The 14,088-nt window shown below is 36.3% G+C and overlaps 1 protein-coding gene across 4 annotated transcripts; it reads left to right on the top strand.

The window, feature by feature from the left end:
• Positions 1 to 748: 748 nt before the first annotated feature.
• atxn7l3b (ataxin 7 like 3b) lies at positions 749 to 11,151 on the top strand. Of its 4 annotated transcripts, none has more exons than XM_056469280.1 (8): positions 749 to 1,002; positions 1,696 to 1,816; positions 2,054 to 2,186; positions 3,962 to 4,133; positions 4,305 to 4,402; positions 4,924 to 4,946; positions 5,243 to 5,292; positions 5,583 to 11,151. In XM_056469280.1, exons 2-8 carry the CDS (start codon positions 1,766 to 1,768, stop codon positions 5,671 to 5,673), a joined length of 618 nt encoding a protein of 205 aa, XP_056325255.1. In that variant the 5' UTR covers positions 749 to 1,002; positions 1,696 to 1,765; the 3' UTR covers positions 5,674 to 11,151. The 4 variants fall into 4 exon arrangements, with proteins under 4 accessions (XP_056325255.1, XP_056325254.1, XP_056325257.1 ...); XM_056469279.1 differs by having other exon boundaries at positions 4,924 to 4,982; XM_056469282.1 differs by having other exon boundaries at positions 5,243 to 5,288; positions 5,583 to 5,669.
• The last annotated feature ends 2,937 nt before the right edge of the window (positions 11,152 to 14,088 follow it).

Here is a 14,088-nt window from a genome sequence, read left to right as displayed (position 1 = left end):
GAAACCAGTCTGGAAATAGCCAAAACCCCTCTAAAACCAGGGTGGTTGACCCGCTAAAACCAGCCAAACAGCCTAGGCTGGTTTAAGCTGGATTTTTCAGCAGGGTTATTTCTTCTTAAATTAAGGTTTGCTTCATTTTTCCCCTAAAAGGAAATTACATTTTGCGGCAACATTTCAGTTTATAAAAAGATTTATCATTATTAATTTCATTAGTATTAGTAGTATTATTTGTTCATTCCAGACATCAATGTGCACAATGCACATGTTTTACCAATTGATTAAGGTTTATACTATTTGTGTGTGTGGCAATGTGTTGTAACATTTTTATTTTAATTTATTTATTTATTTATTTTTGTAACTTTGTCCTATGCTGCCTGTCTTGACCAGGACTCCCTGGTAGAAGAGATATTGTATCTCATTGGGATATTCTTGGTTAAATAATTAATAAAATCAATGTTAGAGACTTTTGTTTTCAGACTTTTCTTAAACTTTATGTTCTCCAAATGACTTGTAGATTCCTAAACTTTCTATAATAGTTGATACCAGTCTATGGTTGATAGACTATTGATTAAACCTTGATTAAAGGTAAAAGTTTTGTTCACGGCAGCAGAATGTATTTCGTGCAACTTGTCGAGAATTTCCATTTACGTCTATTTTTCCTCCTGGCAGACCCGGCTAAGCGATCCCACACTGAGGCGTTCAGAATAAGATGAGCAGGGATCGATTGCTCAGGTCTGGCTGAAGGGAAATGGAAGTCTGTAGACGGGGATAAGAGATTGAACGCTGAATGTGGAACTTTGTTTTGTCTATGAGGAAATACTCAGTGGGAAATGTCTCGTTGGAACTTTTTTGTTTGTTACCTTTCATGCGCAGACCGTTAATGGGACAAAGAACTTCTGAGTTAGATCCCTATCAGATTTCAGTATTGATTTGATCAGATGAGCAGCCTCAGTCAGTGCAGTGAACAGATCGACAACAGCAAAAGCCTCCATTCCCGAGCTGGTGAGTGGTAGTAATGTCCATTTAATACAGATAAACATTTTAGATAACGCCACAACCTTTGTTGGGGTTTTCGCAGACGACTTTTATACCATAAAGCGTAACGTTAGCGTTAACTCTCGCGACACACGTTCAGTCAATGCAGAGCTTCGCAGTGAATCCAAATATTACGGATTGTGTATTATAATAATAATATTAATGTTAATACAATTTTGCACCAGTCATATTTAATAACGTTCCTTTTTAATGTTAATAATAGTTTTTTATCTAAACATGATAGGTTTTCCGTGTCCAAATCTACGATAAGTTAATCTGTTGTTTGTGTCTGTAACGTTAGACGAAACGGGATGTCCATTTAATCGTGATTAATAAGCGTTTTGATAACGTTTTATCAACTCTTAATATGAAACAACCTTCATCATTGCGATAGCTGATGGTTTGCAGAATGCAGTGTAACCGCCTGTTAATAAAAGCGAAGCAGTGACGTATCACTCATTATTCTAGCTGTTGTTTTCTGCTGCACTGCGTTGATATATGCGACTATTCAAGATATTATAATCAAGTGAAACACTACATGGTGAGGGCGTTTGTTTTGTGTTTCTATATCTAAAAATTTAAAAAAGAGCATATATTGCTGTCTCATGCCCTGCCTGTGTCTGTGGTTGTCTCCCTTTGTTTGGGTTGTTGTTGTTTCAGCCTCTCCTTAGCCCATGACTGCTGCACTACAGCATGTAGACAGCAGTTATTTCTCCTGGAGCTTTTGCAAATGAAAATGGAGGACGGGTCTCTGTCCAGTTTGGACAACAGTAAGATGGAGGTGAGTCGGTATGCGTTTATTTTTCATGTGCTATATTCTTCGTAACTGTATCTGTGTTGAATAAGCAAGCGCATGTGGGTGTTTCACCTCTGCGTTATGAAGCCTGATTCTGGATATACTTTTTGCTCTCCTTTCATTGGTTTTCCCAGCTGATGTGTTCATTGAGCGCAATGTGAATACAGTGATTATCCTTGTGAAGGTTACAGTGTGATTCAAGTCTTGCGTCTTTTCCCACAGGGCTTTGCTCAAGAGATCCTGTCTGACCTGGTGGAGGATGCCTGTTTGGGTCTTTGTTTTGAAGTTCACAGGGCTGTCAAACAGGGATACTTTTTCCTGGATGATACAGACCAAGAGAGCATGAAAGACTTTGGTGAGATTTGTTAATCTGTCTTTTGTATTAAGCACAGCTCAAACAAAAGTCTTATGTTTCATGCTAAGCATCTTTCCATTAGTACGTGGCATTCATTTCTGTGACCATGTTGAACCCATTGCATAGATTCTGGTTAAAATGACTGAATTAAATGTTACCACATGTATAGACGTTTATGCATTTAGTTGATGCTTTTTCCCAAAGGGATGTTTAGAAGTGGCACTAAAGCATGATGGTTCATTCAGGTGCTGTAAAACCAAAAATTTTCATTCCATTCTGAATCCATCAGTCTTTCCTCTGTAAAAACACACAAATAGTTATTTTTAAAATGTGTTCATGCCAGTAAAACCAGTAGATTGGATCCACTTTGTCAGGGTGCTTTCATAGTAGCGCTTCTTACCACAGGTGTGGCAGACATTGTCTATGATAGTATTCTTTACAATGTTAAAGACTGTCAATTAACACTAAATTGTACAAATTATTATACCTAATTTAACTTGAAGAGCACTGCTAAGCATATACTGTAATCATCAGTGTTGGGCAAGCTACTTGAAAAATGTAGTGAGCTAATCTATTAGCTACTCTACTTAAACTGTAGCTTAACAACACTTAAAGCTACTCTCTGTGAAATGTAGCAAGCTAAGCTAAAAGCTACTTGGCAAAAGTAGATGGCTACATCGAAGCTATTTTTGCAATTTTCATTTTTAAATCGAAGCAACTCAATCCAATTTAATCATAGCATAGTGATCAATTAAACAAATAATATTATTTTTTTATTCTTTCAGGGTTTTTTTTACCTTTATTATATTGGACTGTAGAGATGAGACAGGAAAACATGGGGAGCAGAGAGAGAGGGGGAAAGGATCGGCAAAGAACCGCGAGCTGAGAATCGAACTCGGGTCGCCGTGAGCACCTCAGTGCTATATGTCGGCGCACTTTACCACCAGGCTTTTGGCGCCAACCTGCAAATAATATTCTGTACTAAACAGAAACAAATGATAGTATATAACAGCAAAAACAAAAAATAATTCCTCGCCCTCAGTCATCTTTTCATTAAGCAAATTTCTCATGTTAGCCTAATTTTCTAGTGATGTCACCGACCAGAGCTAGAGGTAGTAGTAACACTGGTAATGATTTGCTTGTTGCTTTCATATTTCATCATTATAAATTATTTTATGTATTTTATTCAGTTATAGTAATTACTGGATACCTCTGTACAATAAAGAGATTTTTCTGGAAAGACTGAAGTCTTATTACTTATAGTGGACTTTTTATGTTTAAGATTTTTGCAATTTTAACACAAAGTTCACACTTGGAAAACATCAGTTAAAAAGCATCTGATTAACAGAGTTGTGAATTATTGCATGAGCTCTACAGATCCACACTACAGGCAAATAAGATCATGTTCATTTCTTTGGCACTTTACACAGTCAAAACAGTCTATGTTGCTTTCAAAACAGAAAACAAAATGTAAATCTAATTGAAGCTTATTATCAGTCAGACATTAAGACTGAACTGAGGAAATCAGTGGAACCAAAGTGACCAAATGACCAAAGAAGTTTGGGCAACATTGACCTATTAAGTAACTGTTGCTATTGGTCTGAGTGTAGTTTAAAGGGGTTTAACCTTTTTTTTTTTTTTTTTTTTCTTTTTCAAAAAGAAGGAAGAATCTCTTTCTGCCATTTGACGTGTTAAATCATTTTGGTTTATGTAGAACGGGCCAATGATTAAGTCATTTCTAACTTAAAATTTCTGTTTATTTCTGTCTATTGTAGAAATTGTGGACCAGCCTGGAGTAGACATTTTTGGGCAAGTGTACAACCAGTGGAAAAACAAAGAGTGCGTTTGTCCCAACTGCAGCCGGAGCATCGCCGCCTCACGCTTTGCTCCTCATCTGGAGAAATGCCTTGGCATGGGCCGCAACAGCAGTCGCATTGCTAACCGCAGGTATTATGACTGAACGTTATTCTCATTATATCAAATTTTTAAAATGCCTGCCACCTGAACTCAACGCAAGTGCTCCTAAAGGCTTGTTGCTTGCCAGAATTTCTGAAATCCATCATAAATGATGATGCATTGACTGATCTTTGTAATGGTGTTGTTTGTGTGTATGCTTAGAATTGCGAGTGGCAACAACACGAACAAATCAGAGAGCGATCAGGAGGATAATGATGATGTCAACGACAATGACTGGTCTTATGGGGCAGAAAAGAAAGGTGAGACTATTACGCGTCACATTTCTTTGCAATACTTTAGAAAGTTAGTTCCCAACTTCTGTCCTCAGGGTTAGTTCTGTCCTCAAGTTAGTTCCCACCCTGTATATTTTGTAAAGGTTGTATGTATATCCAGCCAGCTGTTATTTAAAGAGTAAAACCCCACAGGCTTATCAGCAGTCCACCATGAAACAGAGGGCTGTTGTATTAGACTAAAGGGCTTTATTCTGTGAAAACAACCAGCTGAATGTACACTGTTTTGATACATAAAAACAAAAACATTGATTTCAGTTGTAATAATTTAATGGCTCTTTAAAGCAATCCCATACATGCATACACACATACATACATACATACATACATACATACATACATACATACATAGTAAATTCTGTAATAGTCTGAGGACTGGAGTTGGGCTCTAGAACTCAAGAATAAATTGCAGAGTTAAAGGGGTTTAACTGGTTAAATAGTAACTGAAGCTATTTATTAATCTTTTTGGTATTTAACATTTTGTTTTCCAGCCAAGAAGAGAAAGTCAGATAAGGTATTTTTACATTCTTTGAAACAACCTGTACACTTGGTAAGTCTGCTTTACTGTTATAGATGTTCTGTCTGTTCTTAAATGCTCTCTCACAATTGTAGACAAAGAATCTAATCTTGTTTTTAAAGGGTTTATAATTCGTAACCAAAGCTTCTATCAATTTTTCTTACACTTAGCTCTCTAATCAGTTCTGGACTCTAGCGTACTTTACCTGCCTTGTCACTTTTTATGTTGTTTTCATTGCTTTTTATTTGCGCATCCTGTCTGTAGGCTAATGTTTGTCTCTTCTCTCTAAACAGAATCCAAATTCACCAAGAAGATCCAAATCCATGAAACATAAAAATGGTAGGTATGTATTTCATTCAAAGCAAAGGGACTGTGTGGAATATAAAACAGTATATTAAACTTTAAGGCCCTCATAAACGGAGTTATTTTCCATTTTTCACTTAGTGTAAAAAGAATTTTAAAAGACCCAAGCAGCAGATTTTAGATGAATAAGTTAAAATGTGCTGCACGCTTTTCTATCAATAACAAAATATGCATATAATAACAATGGCAACATATAGAGAGCATAACAGATTTTGCAGTCAAGTGATATTCCAGTTTGTTCATGTGTTCACTCTCCTCTGACCCTGACAGACTGAACAGAAGAGATGAACCGGAGAAGATTTCCACGTCAAAGAAAGCAGAGTCTCCGAGCACACCTCTAATCACCACAAGTCAGTGGTAGTTCGAAGGTGTTTACCAGAGGGAACTAACTTTTCTGGAGAGTGTTCTTTGCCATTAATTTTGGCCTGATTTTCTTTGAGATTACATAATACCTCTTCGTTATTGGATATTTGCTTGAAGTATATCGGGGCTTTTAGGGGCCATTCACATAGAACGTGTTTGTGAGTTGAAAAGCAGGTGGCGTAATGGTGAAAAAAATGTTTTTTTTTTTGAGGAAGCACTTTACCTTGAGCATCACAGATTTAAAATGCCATGTCAAGCATGTGACAATGCAAAAGTGCAACGCTCAAACACATCCACCTAGTGCATGTTTACTTAGAAAAGCAATGTAATTGCAGCGTGTACTGTGTGAACGGCCCCCTTTTGGTGCATTTCAGATGTTCAAGGTCAATTTTAAAGCTTTACGTGCAAGTATAAACATGTTGTAAGCTAGGGCTGCACAGTATATTAAAATAAGATCAATATAGCTATGTGGCTTGGTGCAGTTTTCAACTGTGCTGGCTGCACTTTAAAGGGACACTCCACTTTATTTGGAAATAGCCTTATTTTACTTAGTTTAACTCCTCTGGAATTAATGCTAGTCCCTTCTGTAGTTACGTCGTGTACTAAGACTGACAGAAAATGAAATGCTCTTTTCTAGCTTGATATGACTAGGAACTATAGTGCCATTTCAGCGTAATAATGGGAACCGTTTTCAACCAATGCATTGTATTATTGCACCTGCTGCAGCCATAGTACATCAGCAAAGTTCCTTGATCATTACGCTGGAATGAGAGTATAGTTCCTAGCCATATTGACCTAGAAAATAGCAACGTTCATTTTCCATCAGTCTTAGTACACAATAAAACTACAGAAAAGTTGAGCTTTAAATAGGTAATTTAAGCCAAATGCTAATGTTCTAATCCGATTCAATGACCTATGCTAAGTTAAAAGTGCTTCAGCCATATCTGGAGATCGGCTGAATGGATAAAAAAAATGGTAAAAACACTTGGTGAATTGTAAAATGAGTCTGTTTCCAAAAAACAGTGAGTGTTTCTTTACATATACACTGATGAGACAAAACATAATGACTGGTCATAGGTTAAGAGAATATCGTAGACCATCTCTCAATTTACATAAGTAAATAATGAAGTAATAACAGTGTAGGTTGCAGAAGATATTGGCTGGAAAAAAAATCTGTGCATTTTAAGATCAAGTTGTTATAGCATGGCAACAGAGACTATAAAGACACAAAGCCAAAGCTTTCCTGATCGTCATCATCTCAAGAACTACTAAAACCAACTCATACTGATGTAGTGTACATGCCAGAACAGTATGTGGTGCTGTAGTTCATCCACAGAGATGCACTAAAAACTTAGAAGATGATTTGGAGCATGTGTATAAACGTTGCAATTCAGTTGCTGTTATACTGTGTTGCAATGTCTGACTAAGGCCGAAATGATGCCAGTTCGGAAAATTTACAGATTGGCTATACACAAAGATGCAGTTTGAGTAACTCTGTTACTTTACTTGACTTCTGGTTTGCTGCTTTGTGGTTAGCAGTTTATGTTCCAAGGAGGGACCAACCACAAACTGACGACAGTGTGAAAGAGCAATTTAAGAGCAATAAGGAGAATTCCACCTTGTCCAGACCAACTGTATGTGTACTGTGACACAAATCACACAGGATTTTAATATGTGCGCATCGTACTTTACAGCACATGGGACTGTATAGTCTGAGTTCCTATCCAACGTTACAAAAACCTACAATGGGCATGTGAGTGTCGGAACTGGACTTAAAGAGGACAACAAGCTGTTTGGAAACCCTCTTTGCTTAGAAATTTCTTTGATCCCATCATAATACTAATGTTCCTGACGGAAATTGCATCTTTTGGCAGGATAATGCCCTCTGCCAGTCTGCACATATTGTCTAGAATTCTGAAGAACATGCTGGAAAGTTCAAGATTATTATTGAACTCCAGTTTCCCCAGATCTCACTCCAGTCGAGTTGATCAACATATTTAATCTATGATGGCTTTACGACAGGAGGGTCTTGTGGAGTCTGTATTGCATTGGGTTGGTGCTGTTTTACCAGCACACTGAGAACCATGTTTATTAGGCGTGTTCCTGATATTTTGTCTCATCAGTGTATGTGCACTATTTTCAGAGTGAATTGCGACATTTCCGCGTATATATGCAGCGTGGTTCTGAGTCTCAGAATGGCTTGGGTGATTTGCGTGATCTGTGACCTGCATGAACATAAGTGACTACATCGTGCCTTTACTCTGAAACTCAGAATATTGCAATGCCATTTTTTCTCCAGTATTGTGCAACCCTATTCTTAGCGATAATGTGTGTTAAAAGGATAGTTCACCCAAAAATGAAAATTACCACATCATTTATTCTCCCTCATCTGGTTTTAAACCTAAGTTTATTTCTTCTGTTGAATAAAAAAGAAGATATTTTAAAAACTGCTGGTACCCATGGTACTCATTGACTTCCATTTAAAAAAAATTACTGTGGAGGTAAAAAAGTGTCAACTACCAGCATTCTTCATAATAATTTCAACAGAAAAAAAAGTTTGTAACAAGTGAAATGTGAGTAAATGACACAATTTTGGTTTTTGGGTGAAGAATTCCTTGAAAGGAACACTTCAGTTTTTTGGAAATCAGCTCATTTTACAAGTCACCTAGAGTTACACAGTTGAGTTTTACCATTTTTTACTCCATTCAGATGATCTACATGGTCTGGCAAGAGCACTTTTAGCTTAGCTAAAGCATAGATGATTAAATCGGATTACTCACATTTCAGAAGAGTTTTGATAAATTTCCTATTTAATTAAAGCTTTACTCTTCTGTAGTTACATCATGTACTAAAACTGATGGTAAATCAAAGCCTACTACTTAACTACAGAAGACTAAAGCTTTAAATAGGTAGCTTATCAAAGTTTATTTTAAATGAAATGTTAATCTGATTCAGTGTTTTATGCTAAGCTAAGCTAAAAGTGCTCCTGCCAGACCCAGAGATTGTCTGACCTGGGTCACCTACAGTTAAAGTTGAGTTTTACCATTTTTGAATCCATCTGCAGGTTTGGTGAGAGCACTTTTAGCTTAGCTTAAGCATAGATGATTGAGTCAGATTAGACCATTAGCATCTCGCACACATTTCCGAAAAGAGCTTCTATAATTTTCCTATTTAAAGCTTGACTCTTTTGTAGTTGCATCATGTACTGAGACTGACAGTAAATCAAAGTTGCGGTTTTCAAGACCGATAAGGATCGGAACTTCTGAATCCAGAGTAATAATAAAGGAACTTTGCTGCTGTACCATGGCTGCAACCGTCGCAGTGATATTACACACTTCTGTTACCTACTTACCTAGCTGGGGACTATTTTCAGGAGCTACGTTATGTTATTGCACCTGCTGCAGCCATGGTACAGCAGCAAAGTTCCTTGATTTATTACGCTGGAATCAAGAGTCCTTAGCCCTGTCTCCCTAGAAAATAGCAACTTTCCTTGACCATCAGTCTTAGTATGTGATGTGTGATGTAACTACAGAAGACTCAAGCTATAAATATAGGTAACTTATCAACTTTTTTTGAGATGCTAACGGTCTAATCTGATTCAATGTTTTATGCTAAGCTAAGCTAAAAGTGATCCTGCCAGACCCGGAGATTGTCTGAATGACTTCAAATATGTTAAAACCTAACTGTTTAACTCTAGAGGTGTAATAAAAACAAATAGGTTAGTAACAAATTAATTGTGAGTAAATGACAGAATTTTCATTTTTGGGTGAATAATTCCTTTAAAGGAAAATTTTTTTGGGAAATGGGCTCATTTTATAAGTCACCTAGAGTTAAACATTTGAGTTTTGCTGTTTATGAATCCAGTCAAACAATCTACAGGTCTGGACGGAGCACTTTTATCTTAGCTTAGCTTAAGCATAGATGATTAAGTCAGATTAAACCATTAGCATCTCGCTCAAATTTCAGAAAAGAGCTTTGATAGTTTTCCTATTTAAAGCTTGACTCGTTTGTAGTTACATCATGTACTGAGACTGACAGTAAATCAAAGTTGCTGTTTTCAAGACCGATAAGGATCAGAACTTCTGAATCCAGAGTAATAATAAAGGAACTTTGCTGCTGTAACATGGCTGCAACCGGCACAGTGATAAAACACACTTCTGTTACCTACTCTACCTAGCTGGGGACACCTGCTGCAACTTTCCTTGACCATCAGTCTTGGTATGTGATGTAACTACAAAAGACTCAAGCTTTATATGGGAAATTTTTTTGAGATGCTGATGGTCTAATTCAATGTTTTATGCTAAGCTAAGCTAAAAGTGCCCCTGCCAGGCCCGGAGATTGTCTGAATGGCTTCAGAAATGTTACAACTGAACTGTTTAACTCAAGGGTTGTAGTAAAACTAGCCCATTTCCAAAAAACAAAAAAGAAAAAAAGTGGAGTGTCTTTTTAACAGTTGTTCAGTTATTGACAAAAGTAGAAGACATAATGAACTGCCTGGTGATTTGTTGTTGTATTGAAGCTTTGCTGGATCCTAAGCAACATGTGGAGAACCAGGACAGTTCCTGCGTGTTGCTAAGAGACAAGACATTCTCTCAGTAACACTTTGGGTAGCAGACATCACTCACTACCCACAGTGCCACATGGTTTACTTTATCACAGGGTTGTGAGAACAGAATTATGCTGATCTGTGGAGACGTGGACTAACTCTTCTGTAATTCAGTTTACATTTGATTCTTTTTTTAATCATCTTCAGAAATGTTTGCACAATCTTTCATATCTTACTCATGCAGCTTAGATGGCTGGTTTCTGAAAACAATGACACATCTAGGATAGAGGAACTTGCACGATGCTCACGATGCTCAGGGAGGGAGTTAAAACTCTTCATCAAATCGTAGACGCTGGGCCAGTTGAGCACTCCCATGACTAAGGTGCAGGATTTTTATTTTACTTTCTGAATAATGCATTCTTATATTTAATCTCTCATTCTGGGGGGATTTTGGAACTGTTAAAAATGAAACTGTTCAAGATTAATATCAAAGAATCAAGAAAATAAATCTAATGTGTGAACAGTTACCCATCAGGAAATTATGGAGAATTTTTGGAGAATCATGATCCAGTATTTTCTTTTTCTTTCTGTAGTTCGATAGCCAAAGTGTGGTACAGCTGTACTATATTATGTCACTAGTTCTATAGCAAATGATCATACTACATTTTTTTTCAATACTAATTTATTGGACACAATGAGAACAAAGTGTGGCATAGATCTCCAAAACGAATGAATGAATTAATTGTTTTTTTTAATATTCTTTTTTATGTATTAGATGTTTACAGTCTATGATGTCTTGTGCAGTCTCACTTTGTTTGTAACTGTGTGTACATATATAAATATATGACTAGGTGAAAGTTGCTGCTATCCTGACCATGAGCTATACGCTTATGGCAATGTCATCTATGTAATAAAAGATCTCGGAACCTGCTTTGTGTGTGCTGCAATTTTTTTTAGATGATTTTTTAATTGGGAGCGATTGGAAAATAGATCAGCTCAGATACTTTTAGTCTGTGCTTCATAGATACAATGCAATGCAATTCCTGACACTTTGGCTTATTTTTTGTAAATACCTAGAATCTTAAGTTTATATTTTAGGATGAAATAACACAAATTTACTGTCTTTTTAGAAATTTCCTTTTGAATGTGTAAAGTTAACCTGATTTTTTGGTAGAATTACCCTCATTTGCCAGATTTATTTTTCTTAAAGCAAAGGAAAACATTTGGTTTATCTGACCATATGTAATTTTATGACGGGAAAAAAAAGAGAAATGTTCTTAATGACAATTTTTTTTTAATTGATTAAAGGAAATTTTAACTGATCTTTTATATCTTTTAATACAATTAGCATAGTAGTTATACGTTTATTAATTATTCATATGCTCAAACCGTTATGACATCCATGTTAATATAAAAAGCGGTTTAAAACTTTGATATAGTTTAATAAGTATTTAAAGTATTTCAACTTGTTTGGTTAAAATCTGCATTACAGTGGGTAGCATCATTGCCTCACAGCAAAAAGGTCGCTGGTTCGAGCCTCGGTTGGGTCAGTTGGCATTTCTGTGTGGAGTTTGCATGTTCTCCCCATGATCACGTGGGTTTCCTCCGTCCAAAGACATGTGGTATAGGTGAATTGGTAAGCTAAATTTGTCTGCAATGTATGTGTGTGTATGGATGTTTCCCAGTGATGGGTTGCAGCTGGAAGGGCATCTGCTGTGTAAAACATGCTGGATAAGTTGCCGGTTCATTTCGATATGGTGACCCCAGATTAAAAAAAGGACTAAGCTGAAAAGAAAATTGATGAATGACGAACATCTAATCACAAAGACCTACGTTCATTACTCTGTTGATATTTTAATATATTTGGGGTGTTTTTGAGTGGTTGCCATGTCTTAAACATTCATTCCTTTTCCTTCAGCTTAGTCCCTTTATTCATCAAGGGTCGCCACAGCGGAATGAACCATCAACTTATCCAGCATGTGTTTTATGCAGCGGATGCCCTTCTATGTCCTTCTATGTCCTATGATCTTCTTCATCGCATATGTGGTACAGCTGTACTATATTATGTCACTAGTTCTATAGCAAATGATCATACTACAAATATTTTTTCAATACTAATTTATTGGACACAATGAGATTACGCAGCGGATTCACACACACACACATACACACACACACTCATACACTACGGCCAATTTACTTTATTCAATTCACCTAAAGCGCATGTCTTTGTACTAGAAGAAACCCACGCGAACATATGTGGTGGTCATTAATTCATTTACTTTTCGGCTTATTCCCTTTATTAATCAGCGGTCGCCACAGCGGAATGAACCGCCAACTTATCCAGCATATGTTTTACGCAGCGGATGCCTTTCCAGCCGCACCACAACACTGGGAAACACCCATACACTCTTGCATTCACACTTCCCACACGAACATGGGGATAACGTGCAAACTCCACACAGAAATGCCAACTAACCCAGCCGAGGCTCGAATCAGCGACCTTCTAGCTGTGAGGCGATCGTGCTACTCACTGCGCCACCGTGACTGTAAAAGATAGACCGTGACGCCCAAAATTTTAATTTGAATGTAATTATTACATCTGCGCAAATGTGTCACCCTCGTGGGCGGATTTAGTGATTTTGGGGCCCTAAGCAATTCTAGCCATAAGGGCCAAGTCCTGAAATGCACCCTTCAACTTTTATTTAATATTTATTTATATTGCTGTTTTTTCATATCAGTCTTATTTTCGACATTTTAAATTGATGCAATCTCTACATTTTAAATGATTAGTTTTTAAAAAATTAATTTACAACTAAAAAAATGTATACATTTGACAGCAGGATATTTTATTTTGTAATATTATTATTATTACATAACATTAGATTATTATAATAATATTATATTTAATTGTATATTAAATATTTCACTACATTAAAATTGTATTTGATGAGTTGGCGGTTCATTCCGCTGTGGCGAATTTTAATAAATGGACTAAGCCGAAAAGAAAATGAATGAATGAATGAACGAACTCTCACCATACAAAATATGGCACCATACAAAATATGGTAGACAACAATGTTTTATTTTTATATATATATATATATATATATATATATATATATATATATATATATATATATATATATATTTTTTTTTTTTTTTTTTTTTTTATATAGGAATAATTTATACTTAATAATACTTAAATACTGTAAATATTTATTGGGGGCCCCCAGATTTCCTGGGACCCTAAGCCGCTTGCTTATTGGTTCAATCCGCCCTAGGTCTCTCACCCTCAATCCCTGCAGTCAAATCAGCAAAGATTTAGCTTTAAAAACGAAATAGTTCATTTATTATTTTTAGTTGTAAGTTCATTTTAAGAAAACAAATCATTTCAAAAAGTTTTACAAGATGTCACAAGATGCTTTACATGTTATTATTAGTTTGCATTAAGATTAAACGTAGGAAAGGAGACCGAGGAGAACAGCAAAATAAAATACAAAAGGTGCACTTTAGAGTTCTTGGGCCCCCAAATCACTAAATCCGCCCCTGGCCCCATGTCTCAAACAATGTATTATAATTTCTATATGATATTATAAATTTATAGTTGCTAGGGGTGTTTTGATGAATTGGTTCACAGTCGTTTACTTAGTAAAGCTGAATCATTTCAGTCTTTGTAAACTGTGAAACCCGCCTTTCTCTCTGTATTGACACTGATGAGTGTTGAGTAAGACTTGCCTGAAATGACAATTTAAAACTTTTTGTCAACAACGTCTAAGAGAAATGCACAATGCACGAACGAGCTTTATTTCCGTATCCTTCGAAACAAAATATCTGTGTATGTACAGTGTACAACGCTAGCCATTA

This window comes from Danio aesculapii, chromosome 12, assembly GCF_903798145.1.
Source record: "Danio aesculapii chromosome 12, fDanAes4.1, whole genome shotgun sequence".
In the NCBI taxonomy this organism is placed as follows: Eukaryota; Metazoa; Chordata; class Actinopteri; order Cypriniformes; family Danionidae; genus Danio; species Danio aesculapii.
Note: the sequence above shows the minus strand (reverse complement) of the source record. Positions and strands in the feature narration are given on the sequence as shown.